This window comes from Suricata suricatta, chromosome 13 (assembly GCF_006229205.1).
Source record: "Suricata suricatta isolate VVHF042 chromosome 13, meerkat_22Aug2017_6uvM2_HiC, whole genome shotgun sequence".
NCBI classification, from domain to species: Eukaryota; Metazoa; Chordata; class Mammalia; order Carnivora; family Herpestidae; genus Suricata; species Suricata suricatta.
Window position 1 is genome coordinate 9,286,563 of NC_043712.1, and position 23,167 is coordinate 9,309,729.

The window sequence follows — 23,167 nt, forward strand, 5'->3', positions numbered from 1 at the left end:
ATGAAAATTTTACCTAAAAGTACAAAGAAAATCTCAAATATTGGACACTAATTTAAAAAAATGCATTGGTGGTGGATATGTGATAGAGCAAATATACTAAAATGCCAGTGGTAGAATCTGGGTGGTAGACACATGGACTTTCAATGTACAAGTCTTTCAACTTTTCTGTAGTTTAAAAATGCTCATAATAAACTAAGAAAGAACTCATAAAAATCAGTATCTAATTTAGATTCGGCTTATATTAATTAAATTTCTGAACTTACAAATAGATGTCTTTGTGGCGTAGAAAGCACTAATCTTTACATCCTGTAGGATATTTGATCTTCTATTACCTCATGTGTAACATGACATCTTTGAGATCAAGGTTTCTTCCATGGGCTTGTGGTTTTCAGTAGCATATAGAATTGTGAATATGATCATTGTTACCATTTATTGAATATTAAAATAGGTCAGGCAGTCTGCCAAACACTTTTTTAAAATTATCTAATTTAATTGTTAAAACAATTATTTGAATTGGTTGTTATATTTATTTTATAAAAGAGAAAACAATGGGGGCGCCTAGGTGGCTCACTCAGTTAGGTGTCTGGACTCTTGACCTCAGCTCGGGTCACAACCTCGTAGTTTGTGGATTTGAGCCCAATGTCAGGCACTGTGCTGACAGCGCGAGCCTGCTTAGGATTCTCTCTCTCCCTTTCTCTCTGCCTCTTCCCTGCTCATGTTCTCTGTCTCTTTCCCTCTCTCAAAATAAATAAACTTTAAAAAGGGAAAGAGAGAGAAAACTAAAGCTCAGAGAGTCTGCAAGATTTGTCCAGGGTCATACAACTAGTAAGTTGGGGAACTGGGGTTCAAACCCAAATGTATGATTCCAACATTTGTATTCCTTTGAAAATTTTTTTATTATTATTTTTTAATGTTTATTAATTTTTGAGAGAGAAAGAGCATGAGTGGGGAAGGGGTAGAGAGAGAAGGAGACAGAGGATCTGAAGCAGGCTCTGCACTGACAGTGGAAGCCCAGTGTGGGGCTCAAACCCACAAACTGTGAGATCATGACCTGAGCCGAAGTCGCATGCTCAACCAACTGAGCTACCCAGGCACCCATTGCTCTTTTTCTTTTTAATGTTTATTTATTTTTGAGAGAGAATGCACAAGCAGGGGATGGGCAGAGCGAAAGGGACAAAGAATCCGAAGCAGACTCTGTGCTGACAGCATCAGTGTTGACAGCCTCCAACCTGATGTGGGGCTCGAACTCAGAACTGCAAGATCGAACCGAAGTCAGATGCTCAACCAACTGAGCCCCCCACGCTCCTAACTGTTAGGCTGTACTTCCTCCCCCACTGGCTAAGGTTCCAGGGTTCACATGTCACTGGAGGCAGAAAGACCAAATGCACCTGCTTCATTTGGATGTGGCAGCATGATTCAGTGGAAAGAGTGCCAGGCTTTGGACCCAAAGCAGCTCAAGTCTCCACCCTCGTCGTGCCCTTCGCTCAAGCTCTCAGGTTAGACGAATCCTTACACCCTTTTCACCTTGGTTATCTCTTCTGTTAGCAGGGGTAAGAATACCTACCCGGCAGGGCTGCTGTTTTGACTGGATGCATATAAAATAGTTGATAGTAAGTGTCCAATGACTGTCAGCCCCTTTATCCCTATTGCTCCTACCACACCAGGCACGTCATAAAATCTGGCTTTTTAGGTTTTGATTTACTTCCTTTTCTACCTGTATGACTTGGCCGTTGCCTGCACCCGTTGTTTGCAGTGAATTAAGTCTAGCTTATACCAGTGATAAAACCAGCCTTTGAATTGTGTTTGGATATGGATCTGTTGGAAGCACCCTTTATCTTGAATAAGGAGAAAACTAGATCCAGAGAACCAGCTCTAATGATTTTTGACTAACAGGAAAACCCAGATCAGGCATGTAGGGGTGGCCTAGTGGTCACAAGGCTCATTTGTCAGGTAGCTTACATCAGCAGATTTAATTTACTACACCAAAGAGTCTAGAGAGAAAGTGAACAAGTTACAGTCACCTATAACAAACATGTGCACAGGTGATTATAAAAAGCCTTTGTATTAACGGCTGAATCGCTCACAAAGCCTATTGCTTCTTCTCAGAAAACATTTAAAAGAGGAAATGTAATGAAACACCAGTATGATTTTTGAGGAATGATTATGGAAGTTACGTCGAGGTCTGGACTGCTGGGTCTGCCCCTTACAGCCGTGGTAAAGAGTCTTTGTCCCCCGCCCCGAGGAAGCAGAGGCCCCTGTCTTTAGACAGGTTATTCAGGTGTTTATCCTGTTAGTAGTTGTAAGGAGAACTCTTCCTCTGCCAAGGTTGAGTTGAGCCACTTGCAGTGAAAAGGCAGCACTTTCTATGGGCTGCACCCCCACAGAAGACGTCTTGCGGACCAGCCCAGAGACCTGAGACCCCCAGCCTCTATCTCGCCACTCTTAGAGGCCTGACACTGGAGCTGGTCTTCTCCCAGCAGCAGTTTAAAAGGCAGCTTTACCGCTTGCAATGACACCTTTCCACACTGAGATTTTCCTTTTTGAGTATGTTACAAATACCCGTACTTTCTGTAATACCTTCAAGTGCGTTAAGAAAAAAAGATGAAGAAAAATTGCTCGTCAGTCAGAGTATTTCTTTTTCTGCCTTAACAATGACAATGCCCAGAGACAAAGAGGACCTAGAATCAGGAAGCGGCATGGAATGGCACTGTGAGGCGGTCCAGGGAAAGGACGCCCCAGCGCCTACTTCTCATTCCCCTGCTACCGATCACAATAGGCCAGGCGGCAGGGCGGATAGATGGTCCCGTGCCAGCACACCCATTTTTCAAAGGGAAAGTCAGTGAGATGTGATTAAAGCCCAGGTGCTGCGGAAGATACAAGGTGGTCTGTTGGCGCCCTCAGTCTTCCCCAGAGCTGTCGCAGCAGGGTCATAGGATATCAAATCATAACAAACGCTAGCTTTCCTTTTTTTTCCACACTGCATGTAGTAGAACAATGTGAATTAAGATAAAATTAAGACAAAGTATGATTTCAGTCTAAAGAATCCTGAGCGTCATGCAGATCTCTCAAACCCAGTGCATCCAAATCTAGACTCAGCACTCAGTAAATATTTATGGAGTGTCTGCTACATTTTAGGCAGCAAATAAGAATGACCTGTTCTCAGCTCTCATTTTAGTGGGGTAGATGGTCAATAAAACAGACCAGCTAAGGTACATTTGATAGAGAGATTCACTTCTGGCTTTTAACCTGTCCATTTTCTGACAAAAAGGACTTCCTTGAGTCTCTAGTTTTGTGAGCGTCCCTCCTGAAAGGAGTCCCTCTTGCCCCCACGATGGGGCATTGCCTCTCTTTTTCCACGTTAGCAAGGTTCCATGTGTCTGCTAGTTGACTACCAGCACCGCTCCGGGATGCAGGACAATGTGGACAGGACAGCACTGGCCGGGTCAGCTCATGAGCAGTGAGTGATTTGTCACCTCCGGATCAGCAGTGTAAATAAAGTAAGAGGTACAGGTCATGCCTCAGCTTTGGAAGCTGCTAGAGAGAACACTGTCCCTCAGCCACTCAGCTCTGCATCAGAGGTGCCGTGTGCCTGCCCCGGTGACTTCCTAATACACTGATCTTGCCGGATGTTGGTGAGTACTTACCAAGTAAAAGGATGAGGACCCTCATTTTCCTTTGGGAGGGGCAGTTGAGCTTTCACTTGAGTGAAATGAGAGTCCCTTGTGGAGAGCAGGTTCCTTCGTGTTGGCTGCCGCTGTGGCTGGCCCAGAGTTGGTGACCGGCACATTTTGTGAAACGAGCTAAGGAGAAGCAGTGAAAGCCACAGCCCACAGCTCCTTCCCTCCCTGCCAGCCCGGGCCTGAGGCCACCCACTTCCTATTCAAGAATAGATTCACTGCACTTTGATTATTGGAGATCAAACTTCCTCCGAGAATTAAATCATCGAATGAAAATGTAAATGTCTTTAAAATGAGACGCAGTGCACATCAGTTGAAATTAGTGTTGCCTCCCAGGTTCCCTGAATGACATGAATCTCTAATGAGTCCTTGGGGAGCCAGTGGAATATAGCAAAAACAGACATCTTAAGCATTGATAATCAAGTAAGGGTGCCCAACAGGAAGAAGCTAGTGAATACACTGGATTACAGAAAAGGAAAATTAAAGCAAATTCACTTCCCAAAGCAGGCTGTGCATGTGTGAAAGATAGAGTACACGCTAATTCCTCATTTTCCATAGCAGAAGTTGATACATATTGTCTGATACTTAAAATCATCTTTAAAACAGCTGAGTAAGAATGCCAATAAAAAATAAGAAGATGAGTACCAGGAGAAATAGCCAAAAATTTTTAAAGCAATTTTCTGAAAACAAGAATTAGGGATGTGCAGGGAATTAACTTTTTCATAGGACTTATATTATTTACTTTTTAAAACTATGTAAGTCAATCCTTGAACAACATGGGTTTGAGCTGCATGGGCCCACTTGTGTGCATTTTTTTACTGTACAGTACTATAAATGTATTTTCATTATTAGCATCTTCTTTAGCTCACTGTATTGTAAGAACACAGTATATGACACATGCCATATAAAATATGTGTTAATCAACTGTTTATGTTATTAGTAAGGCCTCCAGTAAACAGTAGGCTATTAGTAAAGTCTTAGGAGAGTCAAAAAGTTGTATGTGGATTTTCAGCTATGTGGGGATCTGTACCCTTAACCCTTGCGTTGGTCATCGGTCAACTATACATGTTCCTTTGATAAAAGTAAAATAGTTTTTAACATTTGTAAAAAGAAGACTGCTTACTTTCAAAATCTAGAGCTTAGAAAGATTTCTTTCCCTTGCTTACATGGACTTTCTTCATTTGGTAACTTCCTTTCTCTTAAAAGTCACAATCCATTTTATTGTGTGGATGTCAGTTTTCTGTGAGAACACTGTTATTAAATAGTTGCTTCCCATTACAAACGTCTCCAAACCTTTCAAGACCAAAATGTTATATGAGTATAACCATTATATTGGGATTTCGCCAACATCTTGTCGCTGTGACCTGTATTTTCCGGAGGTTAAAGCACCGGCCATTAGCTGAGTACTCTTGTCCCAGTCTAAGAATGACTAATATCTCAAGTATAAAGGAAAACAGCTGCTTTTCCATAACATTAGAGTTCCAAACAGCTGTCACATGTACCTTTTGACATTCTTTTTCTTTTCTTTTTTTCCAATTGAGACAAAAATTAGTTTACTGAATCTACTAATCTGGTTAAGTATATCCTCTAGTCTATGGCCATACCACCCTGAACGCGCCCATCTCATCTGATCTCAGAAGTATATCATCTAACTTTTGTGGAAAGGTGGAGAGGAAGTCACAGAAAAGCCTATTGACCTAGAATGTAGTCATCTCCAAAGATTCAAGCTTATTTAAAATGAAAACCCTCTGATGAGATCCCTCTGTGCCAAGAACATCAAGTCTGTACAAGGGGCTGGGGGGGGCGCTGCCATACCAGCGCCACCCTTGCCAGAAAGCCCGCATCTCGGCGGATGGCCAGTAGTCTCTCTGGCTGCAGAGACGTGGGGTGCCACCCCATTGTCTCCTGAGAGCGTGAATCCGTGCTGTCTCATCTTCTGCAGCCCTTGGAGGGTTTATTTCAGGGGCTGCTGTTGGGGACCAGAAGACTGTGCTCCCTCTGTTGGCTTAGAGCTGATGCTGCCACTGCTAGCTAGGTAACCTTGGTCCGGTCATTCTCCCTCTCTGAGTTCCTTGCTTTATTTTGCTCTCCGGTAAAATAAAATCACAACTAGATCACAGACTACTGGTTGGTAGTTTCAACTGTGGGAGCTTAATTTCTGGGTTCAAGAAACATCTCCTTGGCTCTGCTCTTGTTCCTGTTACACTCTTTCTAGCTCTTTGGTGAGTTTCTTCATCTGTCTGAACTTCATTTTCCTCATCTATAAATGAGACTAGTATTATCTTCTTTATGGCACTGTTGTGAGAATTAAATAGAAATTCAGGTGAAACACCAAACACTTAGCTATTATTATTTTATTACTCACTAAGTGTTAGTCCTGCCCCCCTCCCTTCAGTTTCATTGTTAGGAGAGCCCAGTCATACTCGCCGTTTTGTGTTATAACACTTTGTTTTTTATGAGTATGACTGCTTTGAGTCATGATTCAACAGAGACCCTAGCCGCTAAGGAACCCAGCTCAAATTTAGTCCACATTACCTACGGCCCAGAATGTGTGCATCTGTCTGCCCAGCTGCTCATTTGAGCTTTTCCAGGGGTCTGAGGCCCCTTGTCAGAGCAGCAAAGCATCAGTGAGAACATAGGTATGCACATGTGAGAATGACCTAGCGTTCCTCTGGAGCGCTCTGCATCTGGGGCTGGCTGTGCAGAAGGGTTAAAAGCTGGAGAAACTTTTGTCATAAATTTTCTCTTCAGCAGGACTTCCCAGGGAACATCTGACATTAGGAGAGAGGAAATGCTGATTGGCCTCCGAGTCAGCTGAAGGAGACAGGGGCGGCAGTGGAAGCTGCTGGATTTACTGTTATTAGCAAGGCAAATGGAAAGCCAGCAGGGCAGCCCAGCTCACAGATAATAGATGTAACAAGAAGGAAAACTCCCAGGAAGGAAAATGGCTGGCAGCCACTACTCTTCTGCCTCCTCTGCTGCCATTTCTTTCCATTGCTTTTACCTTTTTGTTTTGTGTGTTTAGCACTAGGAGAAGCAGATTTTAACATCTTAGGTTATAAGTCACAACTGATTTAAAATAAAACAGGACCTATAATTCAGCTTCTTATTGGTTTGATAGATTCATAATTGAACATGGTGAAATGGGTAAAACTGTGTTAATATCGTATTATGTAGTTGCCATTTATGAGCACTTACCATGTGCCAGACTAAGTGCTTTACATGTATTATTATCTCATTTAATCCATATAACAACTTCTTGCTTTAGAAAAGATCATCATCCCCGATTTAGAGATAAAGAAACCATGCTTAGAGCACTTAGGTAATTTCCCAAGGTCTTAAAGCTTCGTGGAGCTGGGATTTGAACCGTGCCATTAAGGTCCTACCAGTCCAGTGGAAAGTATTCACAAGAGCCCAAATGGCTATTATGGGGCCGGACAGGGTGCTGGCAATAAGAAGAGTGCTTACTGAGTCCCGAAACGCAGTGCTAGCTGGTACAGTGGTGGTTAGAAGGAAGATGGGCAGGCGGAGCAGAGCCGAGTTAGCAGGTGGAGATGATCTCTGAAGGGCCTGATCCCCCAAAGCAGGGAGCAGGGCAGATGGGCAGTTGATCCCTGGGACAGCAAGGGCTGGGGGGGGAATGGCGGCAGGTCCTGGCACCAAGGACCAGGAAAACAGATGATGCTTAGCATCCAGGGGTGGAAATACAAAGAGCCATGTCCTCTGCAGGGTCCGGTCACAAAGGCAACAGGTGAGCAAAACTCCTATTGTCAAAATTGTTAAAAATGCCTGTGAGAGGCCAGCACACTGTAAGTTTTCTCATCAAATCCGAGGCATGAGATTTCTAGCATAAGAACCAATGAAAACTAAAAATACCTACCTTTAAATGCTAAAATCAAACTTGGCACAGGAGGATGTTCACACTATACGAGGAGCTACAGAACAGACACTGGCATCCACCCAGTTAATTCAGTAAGTCATTCATCAGGCATTTACCAAGCTCTGTAGTTGCAACGATGAATAAGACTCCCACCTCCCATTCAGTTCTTGTGGTTCATTGAATCACCAGGAGTCATGGCAAGTGGGATTCTCCAAACTATTTAAATTGTTCTCTTGGTCATTCCTCACTCTCTTTTTCCTCCTCTTTACCAAGCAAGTACAGGTGAATTCAGGTAAATTAAATGCATAACTTATACACAAAGAGATCCAGGCAGATTGACAGCATGAGGAGCAGGCCCAGTTTCCTAAGAGGCACACTGAGGACCTAGCAGGGTACTAGACGCAGGGCAGGGTTCTGGGCAGGACTGGGCCAGGGACAAGGGCAGTTACCTGAATGAGACATTAAGGTCAAGATCAGATTTAAAGAAAGAAAGTCTTGTTTGGGTTGGCCTGAAATTACGGAAGTCCTCTTGCCTTGGAGCCAAGGCTGCAGGTAAGAGGAATGTTAGGTGGTGTAACTTTCCCTGTTGTGGGGAAAGAAAGCAGGCCATTCGGGAATCTGGCTGGGCCTGGTGTTGTCATAGGGGTCAGTCAGAGAAAAGTGTATGCCAAGAGTTGCGGAGGCCAGATAAGACTTAGGGAATGACTGTAAGAGACGGATGTGGTTTTGACAGACCGTGAGCAGCCGGTGTGGGTGAAGGGAGCCGTGATCCTGTGCACTGAACAGGAAGGAGACCAGGTCAGCTGGCTCATAGAGAACATAGTTGGCCAAGAAACTAGGCGGGATAAGATGGTCTGGAGAGGGGGGTCAGGAAGTTGTGAAAGGATTTTAAGCATGGAAGTGATAGCCTTAAGAGTTCGACTCCAGAGGACCCCCCCTCCCCGACAATTGGAGAAGAATGGATGGCTGGAGGCCAGGAGATGAGTTGGGAAACCAGTACGGGCTGGATGATAAGCAATGCAAGGGATATGTGTTAAGTCGGTAGAGTCTCCAGAACTTGGGAGGTGACTTCATGTCCACAACAAGGAGGAAGGCTGAGTAAGAAGTATCCCAGACTTGGGAGTGCCTCCTTGTTCATGACTCAGAGTCCATAGAGGCCGGAATCAGCCTTCATGATCTCTGCATCTGTAGCATAGCCCAGGACTTGGCACACGGAAGGTTCAGTAAAGGAGGAGCAACTGAGATAATCCATTGGGAGACTCGTGGTGTCGTCAGGGGAAACCCTCTTACAAGGAAGAAGAGCTGGTTTGAGTAGAGAAGATTCCTAAGTCTGTAGTTGATTATCCTGGACAATTAGAACCAGATAGGTGCTTGGAGTTCTCTTCATTCCCGCAAAGGCAGGCCTGAGCCACTTATTGTCAGCAGCACTTCCTTGGAGAGTCGGTGGATGTCCCTAAGAGGCCCTGCAGCCTTTTGTCCCAACCAGGGTTAGAACACCTTCAACCAGGGTCACTGGCCCCCAGCTGTCACTCCTGGTGCCTCATGAAATCCGCTCAGTAGCCTGTCAAGAACGTACAACTATGACCTCCACTTTCAGGGGAAGAGACTGAGGCTCAGAGAGGAGTGGTCCACCCAAGGCAGTCTCTGCCATAGCAGATTTGAATAGAAGTTTTCAGATTCCACTGTATCATAACAGTCTGATGATTGAAACCAGTTGGCCCTAAGCCTGCTCCCCATTGACTTTGGTTGGAGTCACCACTTTTATATAGCTCAGAAAAGGCTACAGACAAATGAAGTCTCCTTTGTGTTTGTTTCTTTTGTTTTTGTCCTTAGGTGTTTGTGACTAAATTCACTAATTTTGCTGGCTGTCAAGGCTGTGTTAAGGAAAATGGGTTTGAACTGCTGTGGTTTTTGAGTACTGGACTGGATGTCAGAAACCTTTGCCATCACGGGAAATTCTGTCACTCTGGATTTACTATCTGTTCCCCACAGCTGAATTCCTCAGCAGCGTGATTTAGCACCCTGGCTCCCCATCAACCAGTTTTGGCATTTATTTGAATGCATTACCCCACTGGTTTCCATAAACTATTTTACAATTGTTTAAAATAAATGACTGTTTATTTCCACAAAACCATCTGTATTTCTTTACAGAGTAGCAGATAACTGTACGTAAAATTTGGTAATGTCAGAGTGACTCAGGTTAAGAGAAACAGATTAGATTGAAAAATTGGATGCTAAGGGACAGTGTTAAAGGTTTCCATCCTCTCTAACAAGTTGTATCTGGATTTAAAGGAGGGAAAAAAATGTTTCTCTTTTAAAGGTGATATCAGGCCTCCTTTCTCCAAAGGGAAGTGCATTCAGGCCAGCTGGACAGGAACGGGATAGACTGTGGGCATTCCTCTGCCCCTTCAGCACTCTCCCTGCCTGGGGTGCTGTGTAAGAGCTCCTGTCCAGTGGCTCCTAGCCTTCGCCAGGTTTTGGGTTGTCCATGCCTTTAACTCTTCTTGTTCTGACGCTGAGTGGATTCCCGGGCCTGTGTGTTGTAGCTCAGAAAACTCTGGTGGGAAGCCCGGTGGGACAGGTTCCTTTGGGAGAGAAGAGAGGCCTGGCTGAGGGAACTGAGCTGATGGGGAGGCAGGATCGCCCCCTGACCGTGGTGGTCTTCCATTCTCCAGCCGGCGCCCAAAGCAGCACCGATCTACACCAGCCCCATCCATCCCCAGGAAACCCAGCCAACCCCAACCCAGAGTTGGGGCTTTATTGTGATTCTCAAAGCATGGAGACACATGGAGTCAGTTGGAGATGGAACTTCAAGTCTGCTTTGGAGGAAGGTAGTCAGCAGGCTGAGTTCCCACTTAGTCACCAAAATACACACTGAAATACACCTTTTGCTGTGGCTGTCCCAGGAAGGCAGAGGTACTGAAGTGTACCCTCCAGCCTCGGGTTGCATACAGCTAGTACCAGAGCCAGGCCCAGCCCGAGGTCTGTGTCGCGTGGGTCGCACAGAGCAGTCCAGAGGCAGTGGCACTTAAGCCGTTTGGACTTGAGTAGGAGGGAGTGAGTACCAGAGACATGAAGAAACAGGAAGATGACTTCAGACAGAGGGACTGTGATGAGCAGGGCACGGAGGGTTGGACTGGTGTGGTTTGGGGAATGTTTCCGGATTACTGTGTCATTAGATGGTAGGGGAGAGGGAGAGGGAGAGGGGATCAGTGTGGCGGACTCTGGAGGTCCCAGCCTCTGCTGAAGAAGCATACCCCACTCCCCGCCCAGTGAAGCCTGGGAAGCAGAAGCAGAAACCCAGACCTGTGATCTCTGGAGTCCTAGGAACAGCTCTCAGAGGGAGATACTGTTATCATCCCTCTTTCACAGGTGGGAAAGCAAGTCCTAGAAAGGTGAAGTAACTTGCCCAGGGTCACACAGCCAGTAAGTGGTGGGACTGGGAATTCGAACCCAAGCACTCTGGCTGATAATGGGGTCAGCAGGGGTTGCGGGCACCCGCTATAACACATGTACACACACAATATTGAGTTGAGGGCAGGGATCAGATCCAGACCTTCTCCCTACCCTCCCACACTGCAGGGATGGACTCCTATCACACCGCCTCTTGTTTCAAAGCCTGAGTGGAGGCACCAGGACTGTCTGAGAGGAAGGTTGACTAGGCCAGACAGAGACAGTAGGGAGTTGCTTGCTTCCCACAGACCATCTAGAATCCAGGAGGCAGACAGGACAGGCATAGTTGTCTAGACTATGGTGATAGAGAGGCACGTGGGCAGTCTGACCCTTGGTCTGCAGTCGTGGCCTCTCTCTGTGAACAGCCTGGACTCACGTATTCCAGTCCTTTTCACCTTTCCTGCCCAGCTCCTCTGGGCATCTCTGGAAGGCTCTGTGCCCCAGCCCCCAACCCCGTGGCTTGACTCTGGACCATGGGAACCCTTGGAAAGGCTCTGTGCCATTTTAGTTCCTGGCCCCTCAGCTACTTACGTGTCTCCCCAGCAGCCACCGAGCCCCCATAATCTGTGAGGAGCCAGAGATGGTGAAAGGAGGCTCCAGGGGCCACATTTCATGGTGAGCTAGCTGGAATCACCTCTAAGGTTATTTAACCTCATTTTTTTAGATTGGGTTTTTAATGACAGACATGATACCAATCCAAACAAGATAGAAAGCCATAAGGTAAAAAAGCAAAAAGCCTTTGTCTTTGCCACTACCCCCTCTTATACACAAAGGTGATTCTGGTTAACTGAGTGCCTGTGAGAACAAACAGTTTGACTGATATCCTTCCGGATTGTGTGTGGGTGTATGTGTATTTTCAACAAATACGCATTCACGCACACATACAAATGCACTTATATATATAGCTGGAGTTTTATTTTATTAATATGGGGCGTACTCTGTACATTCTCTGTCTTTTTTAAATTTAATAATGTATCATGGAAATCTTCCCATGTCTTATTAACTTAGTTTATTTTTTCCCCAGGTACATAACATCCCAGTGTACAGATATACTGTAATTCATTTAATCATTTCCTGCTGGAGAATATTTAGACCGTGTGCAATTTTTGATTTTACAACAGTGCTGCAGTGAACGTCTTTGAACATACATCATTGTGTACTTGGAGTAATGCTCCTCAGGATAGATTCCTTTGTTGGGTCAAGAGTCAAGGTTGTTCAATTTTAAACGCCACCTTGTTGAAGTCATTCTATTGAACAAAGATTATTGAGCACCTCCAGAGAGCCTGTTGCTGTGCTGGAGCTCTGGGAATAGAGTTGGTTTTATTAAAAAGCCCCTTCACCCTCATCTTCAAAGATTTGCAGGAGTGGGGGGCAAACAGTGACAAATGGGCAGAAATGCGTCTAATCCAGCAGGCTCGACACGCCGAGAGAAGCACGGCCCCAAGGAAGGTGCAGTGAAAGAGCTCTGATTCGGGCAGGGCTGCAGAGAGGAGGGGAGATGCCAAAAGGTGTGCCTCCCTACTCCTCCCGGGAGCCCATCTGTGAGGCTGGGTATTCAAGAAGAAATTTGTTCTAAAGAATTATGATGCTCCTGCATTTTCTCCTACACAGAGAAGGAAATCTCGGCTGTACGCCCTTTCCTTTCCTCCTCTTGGCACTTTCTGATTGATGATTAGAAATGATGGCAATACATAAACTATTTTTCTTTTTATTTTATGACCTGGTAATAGCAGTAACATATTTCCAGTAAATGTTTTCTATCGCAATAAAAAAGTTGTAACAAGACTAGAAATGGGTATAGTTAAACCCTAAAGAAATCATACTTTCAGAACTGTGGATTGAGGCAGTAACTCTGTAAATCATTTAACTTAGAAAAAGGTCCCCTCCACTCTGAAAAAGTCAGGGCCAGCAGCTGGTGCTCGCTCTAGTGCTCGTCGGGTAGATGCCGGCTGTGTGGGCTGGGGGAGCCCCCGGTTCTGACCCCGTGAGACCCAGCTACTCTCTCTCTTCCCACCTAGTTCCCCTCCCAAGAGCTTCACTCCTTTCTGAGCCAAAAACCCCCTCCACCTTACAAGTCTTTTTTTCAGTCCCCAAATCAAGAAGATTCTAGTACGCTCTTTCTGGAATACAGCGTGGCAGTGTGGTTAAGAGCACGGGCTCCAGGGTCTTGCCCTGGCCACACTGTGGGCACCTGACTTAACTGCTCCACGTTTTTTCTCTCCTCTGTAAAATGAGGATGATAATGGGGCCTCCCTCACAGAGTTTTAGGATTCAGAGGGCAAATGCATGTAAAGCGCTTTGCTAAGGGCCAGGAGTCCTCGGTGTCGCTCACTGTTGTATTAAAAAAGGGTAAATTGATGATTTTGTGAAATTTGCGTAGCAGCACAACCACCGCCATTTATTGAGTGCTTATTACGTTGTCGCAGGCACCGTGTTACATGGTCTTCGCAGTTACTCTACAAAGGTTTAGATCAGCTGATGTAAAAACCGCCACTTTAATCATGGCCTATCTGACTCCAAAACCATTGTCTAACCGCCACATGTCCACCTGCTAAGGATTAGGTACTCAGCAGGAGCAGAGATGGTAAAACTGGTCAAAACTCCTCAAAAGTAGTTCTGTCTTACACAGTCCTGGCCTCCTTTAGCTAACAAAGATTCTGGAGCAGATAGTGTTGAGAAACTACGCTCTAAGAACCCCACGGCCAGGCCAAAAAAAAAAAAAGAGGCATTTCCTTTCCTAGTTGCACGGAAAGCAGCCTGCTCCTCAGCTGCTCCTTGTTTAGGCCCTGTGGCGCTTCAGAGAACGAAGGTCTGCTTTTTCTGGTTGTCTGTTGTCCTTAGCATGCTCTAAAAATTAGGCCTTTCCAGCCTTTGTCTTTAATTTCTGATTCTAGCTGACACCTTCATTAATGGTCCAGTACAAGCTTTCTGTCAACTTGAAGACTACTGTGTAAAAGTGGTTTTGCTGTCCTATCAATAATGGTCATAATTTCCCCAATACTCTCATCAGCAGTGAATTGAGTCTTGCAGCAAAGAAATGGAAACCCCAGTGCAGTGGTTTTAAAGTGATTTGTCTTGTAGACGGCGTCTTATTTCAGTAAAATCAGGTCAGTGCCGCACGGCTGGGTCAGATGTAAGTCTGATACAAATTACTTGGAGGAAATTGATCATTTGAACGTTAGGTTATTTTTAAGTACTGTAGCTTTTTAATATCTCTTTTTTTTCTTTATTTACATCTGTTTTAATAAACCTTAACCATCATCATCAGGCATGTTAAATGTCCCCTCAATTTCAGCCAAGCCTGTGGTGATAGGAAAGAGTACCCTCTACCTACCCTGCAGGAGCGACCTTCCCTGCACAGTTTAGGTGTTTGCCAAGTTATGGCCTAGTTTAAACACTTAAGCCCACTCCTCCTCATCTGCTGGCCGGCCCCCTTTCTGGGGTTTGTTTATTGCACAGACTGGCCCCTTGACCAGTCTGTTCTTCATTGCTATTGAAAGTTAATGGGGGCAAAATTGCATTCCCAAACATTTGAACCTGAAGTGGCCAGGGCCGAACTTAGTTGATCTCTGGTGATCGGTTCAATTTAGTTACGATTTTTTGCCATTAGGCTGGGGCTGAATGATGGTGATTTGGTTGAGGCCAAATGTCTGAAGAAAATTGGCTCTCTGATAAGAGTGCTGTTATCAGAGGGGGCTCCCTTCTCATTTACATTTAGATGAGTATTGATTATTTATTTACTCAGAGAAGTGAGATTCGTTTCCAATCTTATCTTTCTCGTCTCTGCTTGTCAGCAGAAAGAGAGATAGAGCTCCTGACATCAGGCCAAGATAACAGCACTTTGTAGTAAAGATAAAAGTTGGAATGGGCCTTTTTCTAGTCTTGACTGAAAGGATAAGTTTTAAAAATTAGAACTGATGGGTCATGCTTTCAAAACCTTTCCTGAAGGTTTTGCAGTTTAACTAGGCAGGAGAATTGGTTTATTGGAATAGCCTTGGTCTTTCTTCTTTTGTAATAGGAATTGTATTTAATTTGATTATATTCGGCTGTTTCACTGAGAGCAAATTGTGTATTGGCTCAGAAGAGGCTAAAGTGTGACCTTATTGTCATGTCAGCTTGTTCCTTTTTTATTATTTAAATTCCAAATTATCCAGTCTGAGCCTCAGAGGGGGTATAAGCTACAGTGGCTATCACTTGAATATAATTCAGTGCTTACATTAAGATCAAGCAGAAAATGATTATAGTCTCCCCTAGAGGAAGAGTTATAAGTGATGGCACTGACACTAAACGCAGATATTTTAGAATAGCTGATGTTGGGTCTGGGCTCTGATATGACAGCGTCAGCTTGTCAGCGGTGGCGTTGGCTCAGGGAGGAACTCGGGATTCGGCCAGCCCCTGCCATGGAGCAGGCGAGCTTGGCACAGTGTGCCTCGGATGGGCCTCCCTGCCACCAGTCTCTTCCAGCCGTTACCCACAGTGTCACCAGAAGAATCTTAACCACAGTGTAAAGCTGATTATGTCACTTCCCTGCTCTGGGAGCATCTGTTGCTTATAACAGAGTCCAAACCTTGACCAACAGTCTCTACCAAGCGTGCCAGCTGCTGCCCCTCACACCCCAGCACAGAGCCTGGGCCTTTTCCACACTGAATTTCCCTGAGGCCGTGTGGGCTCTTGAGTACCTCCTTGCTTTTGGACATGGTGTTCCGTCTGTAGAAATGCACGGTTTCCCCTCGTTCACCTGGCCCTGAGTCCTCCTTCAAGACTCTACTCGGATGTCTCCATCTTGGGGAAGAGGAAGTTCACGGTTTCCCTCTTCTGTGCTTCCACAGCACCTTGCCAGTCCCCGCCTGAGGAGGAGCGCGGCTGGGCTCTTGGGATAACGGCCACTCCTGGGTCTTGCCCCTCCCCCAGCCCGCTCAAAGGCAGGCATCGCTAACTGTCCACCTCTGTGGCTGGGACATTGCGGGTGCTCAGAACATGCTTGTGAGACGGACGTGTGGATTGCGTCGTAACATCGCTGTCCTTTGATATCTGTGCTGCCATGCTTGGCTCGGTGACCTTTACTCATCATTTTTAGACTATTTTTTGTAGAACCTAAGCCTAGGGAACCTCAGGAATCCTGGCTGCTGAACAAGTCTCTAATCTTGTAGCTTAAAAGCAAGCTGTTGAAACAGATACGCGCCCTCTCCCACCCGCACCCCTGCCTTGGACACACACGTGAGAAAAAATAGGACATCTGCTCTGCCGCCAGCATTCTTCCCTTAATGGGGCTGTTAGCCTGTTGGGACTCTTGGCCTAGGGCGTCTACTCGCACCTCACCGCGGTGGTCTCTGTTCCAGCCTGTAGTAGCAGGAACAGCCGCCAGCACTGAGCACTGTGCTGAGGAGTCCAGGATTGTCTCATCTAATCCTCACAGCAGGCTTCTGGGGGAAGTCCTGCTCTCCTCATTTTACAGATGAGAAAATACACAGAGATCAAGGAACTTCCCAGGATACATATCTGGCCCTGTTACTCCCTGAGAAGGTGCAGGCACCAGAGCTTTCTGTTCAGAAGCCAGCGTTCCCTCTTACTGGCTCATACTTAAGCCTTTTCTGGCTACCACAAGCTCTTTTAGATTAAAGCAGCTCTTTAGGCTGGTGAATGGAAAATAATTGACATCAGGGCACACGCATGGAAGTATTCCGTCTTTGACTTCCTCATTTTTCTCCAGACAGGTTTCTTCAGACCCTCAAACTTGTTCTGATGCTCAGCAGTAATAACAATGGGTGCATTCATTTCTCTCTCACTTGAATCCAAAGAGCATTTGGATTATATACATCCTTATAATAGGATAAAGATACATGTATTGAACAACTACATGAAAGGAAAAGGAAAATAAAAATCCAGAGGGTTCATTGTCCCAGAAATGTGTGCCCAATCAGCACAGTTGGGTCACATTTTTAATGCTGAGCTTCCTAACAGGCAAAGGAGAAAGGGAAGCTATCAGTTAGTGACAAGATTTATGTTAAACTGTCTACAGATGCAAAAGAGCAAGCCAGGTGCTCCAACAAAGCGCAGCTTTTCCTGAGAGGTCTGCAGGAAGTTTCTCCCCAACATCTTTAGAAATAAGATGCAGAATGGTTGAGGCCTTGGTCTCTTTCCTGAGGCTTCTGAGCTTGCTTCTCACTTCATTTCAGCTCTCAGCTGGCTCTCGGCTGTTGAGGAATGTTGAGGAATAAAGCCTTTTATGTTTCAGCCAAGGATTGAAGGGCTAGAGGAAGCTGGACTGACCACGTATGTGTCCACCATCCAACAGATACTACAGATTTTCTCTGAAACTTAATGTGCTGAGATGTTTGCCTCAGGTTTACAAAATCCCGTAAAAGTCCTGCCTGGGTATTGTAACTTGGAACCCTCCCAATGTGCCCGGAGCAGTATTTTGTTCCTAGACTGTCCAGTGACATGGTGTTACTGCAGTAAATACATCATCGGAATGCCCGAGCAGGCTTCCTTGTCGCTGCCCAGTAACTGCTCTGCGGAACCTTCCTTTTGTGTCCACATCCACTGTGAGGTACAGGGCATGTGGCTGCATGAGCAGCTGTGACATTTTATTTTATTTTTTTAATTTTTTTAATGTTTTATTTATTTTTGATACAGAGAATCAGAGCATGAGACGGGGAGGGGCAGAGAGAGAAGGAGACACAGAACCGGAAGCAGGCTCCAGGCTCTGAGCTAGCCGTCAGCACAGAGCTTCACGCGGGGCTTGAACCCATGAACGTGAGATCTGACCTTAGCCGAAGTCGGCGGCTTAACCAACTGAGCCACCCAGGCGCCCCCAGCTGTGACATTTTAAAGCCTCTTTTCAGAGGTGGATGTTGCCTGGAGAGCTATGTCCTGTTCAGTGTGAAAGAGACTTTTATATTTTATAAAATCATTTCCCTAGCAAAAATGTATAAATAGAAACTGACCTCACAGCTTGTCTTTTTAAAAATGGTTTTGGCTGCTGTTTTTTCTTTGCTCCCACATAAGCTGCCTGAAAATTAAGCATTTGATAGAAACTACAAGTTGATAGATCTGTTCGGTCTGGGTTGTTATAATCTTGATGATCATCACCAGACTTTTATTAAGAACTGGTGATGAGGGAGGTGGTACTGCAGAGTACAGGCGAGGGCAGCCCAGGCTACGAATCCTGATCCCACCACTTCCAATTGTTTAGCCTTTGTAAGCCCCAGTTCCTTCCCCTAATAAAACAGAATTCATATTCTTCACATCCTAGGGTGACAAATCAGGTGATCTGTATAAAAAGCCTGGTAGGGTACCTGGCACATAGTAGGCCCTGTTAATGTTATGATCTCTTAGTTTTGTTACAGTCCTGTGATAAGGTTGTGGATGACAGTTGGCGCTAAATAGCACTGTTCTGCTTCACAATTATTAACTCATTAAATCCTCAGACCCATGAGGTATTCTCTTCCCATTTTACAGATGAGGAAACGGAGAGAGGTTGAATTGCCCCAGAGTCATACAGCTAAGCTCTTCAGCCAGGACTCGACCAGTCTGGCCCCAAGCCCATGCCCTTCGCCACCAGCTTATGTTGCTTCTCATACATAACCCTGCCCCACATTACACGTACAGCTTGAAGTTATCTCTCTGGCCTTATTCAGGGGAAAATGTATATGACAGTCTTTCCGTGTGAAAGGTCTTTTCCACTGTTTGGGCAAGAATTAGGAGGGAAGTTGATATTTGCAAGAGGCAGTTTTCCATTTGGGTTTTGATCCCAAGTCTCATCTAGAGCTTAACCACCCTGTCTTCCCTAAAGTCAAGACCCATCAGTCTTTTCTAAGTTCATAAATGGGTTTCCAAGTTGGTCTAAGCTTTTATGGAAGAGCAGAGGGAGTACCCAGGGCAGAAGATGACACTCAGAATTTCAGTCAATGACAAAACTGGGCACACATAGGTATATTCTTAAGGAAAGATAGAGGGGGAGAGTCTTCCTGTATGGATGGAAAAATAAAGTTATCCTGTCTTTGTAAGGACCCAGGATACAGCGATTGGACAGGATATTTAGTATGTATGAATTTCATTAAAATAAATTATTTCAGATCATTTTCATTTTGAATTTATAGAAAACCACAAGTTAAGTGATTCAGAACCCAAATGAAACTACAAATCTACAAAAATCTATACTTCTGGTATAAACTATGGCCTCTCTATAATTGGCCAGTAATTTATAGTTTGCTAGAGGAAGAAAGGTTCAAAACACACAGGCGCTAGAGCTTAAGACCCTTGGGTTTATTTCCCTTGTCCTACTTCCTACCTTTGGGATCTTGGACAAGTTGCTTCGCCCTGCCAACCTTCAGGGTCCCAATCTGTCAAATGGGGATGTTATCTGCCTCTTGGAGCTGCTGTGAGCACACACTAAGGTCACATGTGTAGAGTGCTTGGCATATAACTGCCACTCAGTAAGTGAAGCCATCATCATATTAAGCTTCAAGGAGAAAGTCCTAAAGCTACTTTCACAAAACAAACTATTTTAATAGAAATATCTGCCAGACCTAAGAAATGAGAGTACATGTTGAGTGACAACAGTTATGACTTTGGGAGTCGTGCAGGGGCTGGTGTTTAGGGACAAGGAACCTTTCCTATTCCCCCTGCCCCCCCCACCCCCCGCCCAGTTTCCCTCATCATGTTTCCCAGACAGCTGCAGAGACTGAAAGGAAAAGAGTACAAAGGAGACCATCCTGAAATAACCCTGATGCAGCCAGGCCGGGCCTCCCAGCGATCGGGAAAGGGGCAGCTCCTTTACAACCCAGCTGTCAGCGGACGGCTCCAGAAGCCCAGCCCCCTGCACGCTAAGACTAAGCAAGCCTTGGTTACAGGGTTACTTAAGATGAAAATAGCGATCCATGTAAACGGACAAATGCCTGGCTTTGATTAAATTATCACATGTGAAAGACCCATTAGAGATGCCACAATGTGTGGTGATTATGGTATCCTCAGAAAAACGATGTCATAAGAAATCAGAAGACTTATAAGTACATGTGATGTATCTTAAATTATAAAAGTAGCTTTTATTTATCATAGGAAGTGTGAAAAATACAGAAAAACACTAAGGAAAAATAGAAACACTCATTATCCCACTATCCAGTACAAGTGCTATTCACCTCTTTCAGTGTTTATTTTTGAGAGACAGAGACAGAGCATGATGGGGGAGGGGCAGAGAGAGAGAGAGGGATACATCAAATCTGAAACAGGCTCCCGGCTACAAGCTGTCAGCATAGAGCCCAACGCAGGACTCGAACTCATGAACCTTGAGATCATGACCTGAACCAAAGTCAGAAGCTTAACTGACTGAGCCACCCAGGCGCCCTAGCACTATTCACATTTTTGAAATAACTTTGCAGTCTTTTTTTCCCCTGTGACTTTACATATACTTTTTCACAGTTGTAGTTATCCTGCAAATATTGTGTTCTAATCTGCCATTTTTTTTTAAAGGCATATTGTAACATGTTTTATAAAATCAAGTATTTTTGAAACATCACTTTTAATATCTTTATGGTATTTCACAATATTTGGTTTAATCATCCCCTGTTGTTATATCTAGTGTGTTCCCAAATTTGGGCTGTCATAAAAAGATGAAGTATTATAGCTTAACTCTGTACCTGATTTCACTGTAAGTCCATAGAGGTGGTGTCAGTGTCTTGCACTGTGTTGCTGGGAGGGACTGGGGGGTGAGGCAGCTCGAGACTGTTGAACAGGCCAGCGTCTTAGAAAGCGGCTGTCTGGTTCAGCAGTGGCTCCCTTCCCTCTAAGGGGCCCACAGCTACGGAAGGTAGATGTTAGGGAGGGGAGAGGAGAGGGTGGATAGGAATCTTCTCACCAACTAAGTTTTCTGAAAGTTCGGCCGGGCCCGATTTTTCTGTGATCACTTCCACCAGTGACTGTGTGGAGGCATCAGGAATCAGCAAGAGACATGCCTGTAGCTGACAGATGTCAGTGGCAATGACTAGTGGAGACTAGGAATTACCTGTATCTCCATACCTTTTATTTGCTAAATCTTTTTGAAATGAAAATTTAACTGGTATATAATATTGAAATGCAATACCCTCTTGACCTGAATATAGCCTCTTAGAGTTTATAGGAATCGTGTAGGCTTCTGAGCATGTATTTGCATAAACAGTTGTGTAAGTGTTAATGAGCACTATTTACTTAGTAAAAGTTTAAGAGCTATCTGTAGTGTAAGAAGGACTGAACACCTGTAATAACTCTGAGAACTGCTAATGAAACCCCAGTTAGAAGAGGGACTATACCCTGAAACTACAGTGCTCTCATTGAACACAGAACACAGGGGACAAGAATGATGGAGGCAGTGAGTGAAAGGTCTCCGCCTGCTGAGGGAGCAGTGCTGGATGCGAATAACAGCAAGTCGACAACGGCTGCAGAACATCTCTAAAAATACGTGTTCTGCCTGGGAGCCCTGGAAGGCCTCTGAGGCTTGCCTCAGATCTCTCCCACCTCTCCTGTCTGACCAAACATGCCTTTCAGAGTCAAAATAATAAGACAGCTTCTTAGGCCTCTAATCTTTTCAATAACCATTAACAACAGGAGTAGTCTTTTGAATCTGATCATTGGACCCGTTAGGTGTTATCTGAGAACAAGATTGTCATTTGGCTTCACAAAGAAATACATGAATAAATGTATCAAATGTCCCAGTGTTTTATTAGGATCTGCCAGAGCCCCCCGTGTGACATAGGCTGGCTAGTATTCCTGGTTTTCCATATTATTGAACCTGTGTCTTTGTGTTTTCATGAATGTTTCAACAAAAAACATGAATCAGCAGCCACTGTCTATCACTGTAACCCTGAAGTCAGAGATTTTTTTTTTTAACCTCACCTGCTTTTTAAACTTTTTTTGAATTTTTGGGCTGTCATCTTATTAGAATTCTACACGTACTTTATCCCTACTTATAACTGATTATGCATTATTATATAACGATTATTAATAAGTACTTCTGTAGGAGTACTTCCTATGAGGCAGGTGTATTACTAAGTATTTTTCCTGCATCATCTGTAATCTTTACAGCAATCTTTCAGGTATAAGCATTCCCCCATTACGCATTAGGAAACAGAGGCTCCACTGGGGTAGGTCCCGTGCCTCCCTGAGAAACCAGGTAGCCCTGTTGGGATTCCAGGTTGGTCTGGCTCAAAAGCCATCTACCGCTCACCTCTTTTGGGGGAGCCGAGCAAAATCGGAGCTGATAATAGAACAGACTAGTGTGCGAAACCTTGTGGGGGAAAAATCCCCACACTCTTCCTCCTTGGATAGCTAGAGCCCACCGATAGACTTCAGCATCTTCCTGATGCTTAATCGGCTTTTTGCCGGTATGTGGTATTTTTTTTCAATGTTAAATTCACTGTTTCAGACTTCCTCCCCTCCTCCTGCCCCTTTGATCTTCCAGGCCCTCAGTACCGCCTGGAGAAGCAGAGCGAGCCCAATGTCGCCGTGGACCTGGAGAGCACTTTGGAGAGCCAGAGCGCATGGGAGTTCTGCCTGGTCCGCGAGAACAGTACGTTGGCCTCCTCGCTCCACGCCCGCTTTGTCCGTTGCAGACATGCCTAGGAGTCCTGTGCTTGGGAACACGCACTGGTCTGGCTTCCCTCGGCCGCTTTGAAGTGACTTTGTCTTCCAAGGCAGATCTCAGCCTCCGTGCCAAAAGTGTGTCCCAAAGTGAAATGATTGATTTTCTGCAGTTTGGTAAAAAGTCTGCATCCTGTTTTGCATTCTATGATTAATATTTTTCTGTTAAACTACATCTTCCTAAGTCAGGAGCAGCCCTGGAAACAGCTTAGAAATAAACATGAGGCCTTTTCTAAGGAAAGGCTGTTTTGTACATGAAACAACTGGGCCTGTCAGGATCGCTGTTGAGACTTCCGGTCTCAGAGAATTCTGTTTGCGGACTTCTCAGCAGGAGGCAGTGCAGTGGGTCCCAGAGCCGTGCTGTAAACCCTTCTGAAACTTCGGTTAAGTTCTTTCGTTGTTTTTTTTTTTTTTTCTTTAGTTTTCAAGTTGTGAATCTTTGCCACCCCCTCCTCTATACTCCCACTGACTTAGGGGCAGGTGACATGAAAACTGAGATCATGGCAGCCAGTTCTCCGCTTTGGGGCATTTACGGAAGCTGTTT

The 23,167-nt window shown here is 45.0% G+C and overlaps 1 protein-coding gene across 9 annotated transcripts in view; it reads left to right on the plus strand.

The window, feature by feature from the left end:
• The window catches only part of MAPKAP1 (MAPK associated protein 1), a 240,090-nt gene that overhangs the window by 156,619 nt on the left and 60,304 nt on the right, over window positions 1–23,167 (plus strand). For 7 of the 9 annotated variants that reach the window (XM_029919360.1, XM_029919359.1, XM_029919363.1 and 4 more), the window contains one exon: window positions 22,445–22,552. The exons of the other annotated variants lie outside the window; for them this stretch is intronic. In XM_029919360.1, coding sequence (XP_029775220.1) covers window positions 22,445–22,552 — 108 coding nt within the window. The remainder of the gene's footprint in view (window positions 1–22,444; window positions 22,553–23,167) is intronic. 9 annotated transcript variants of the gene reach the window in all.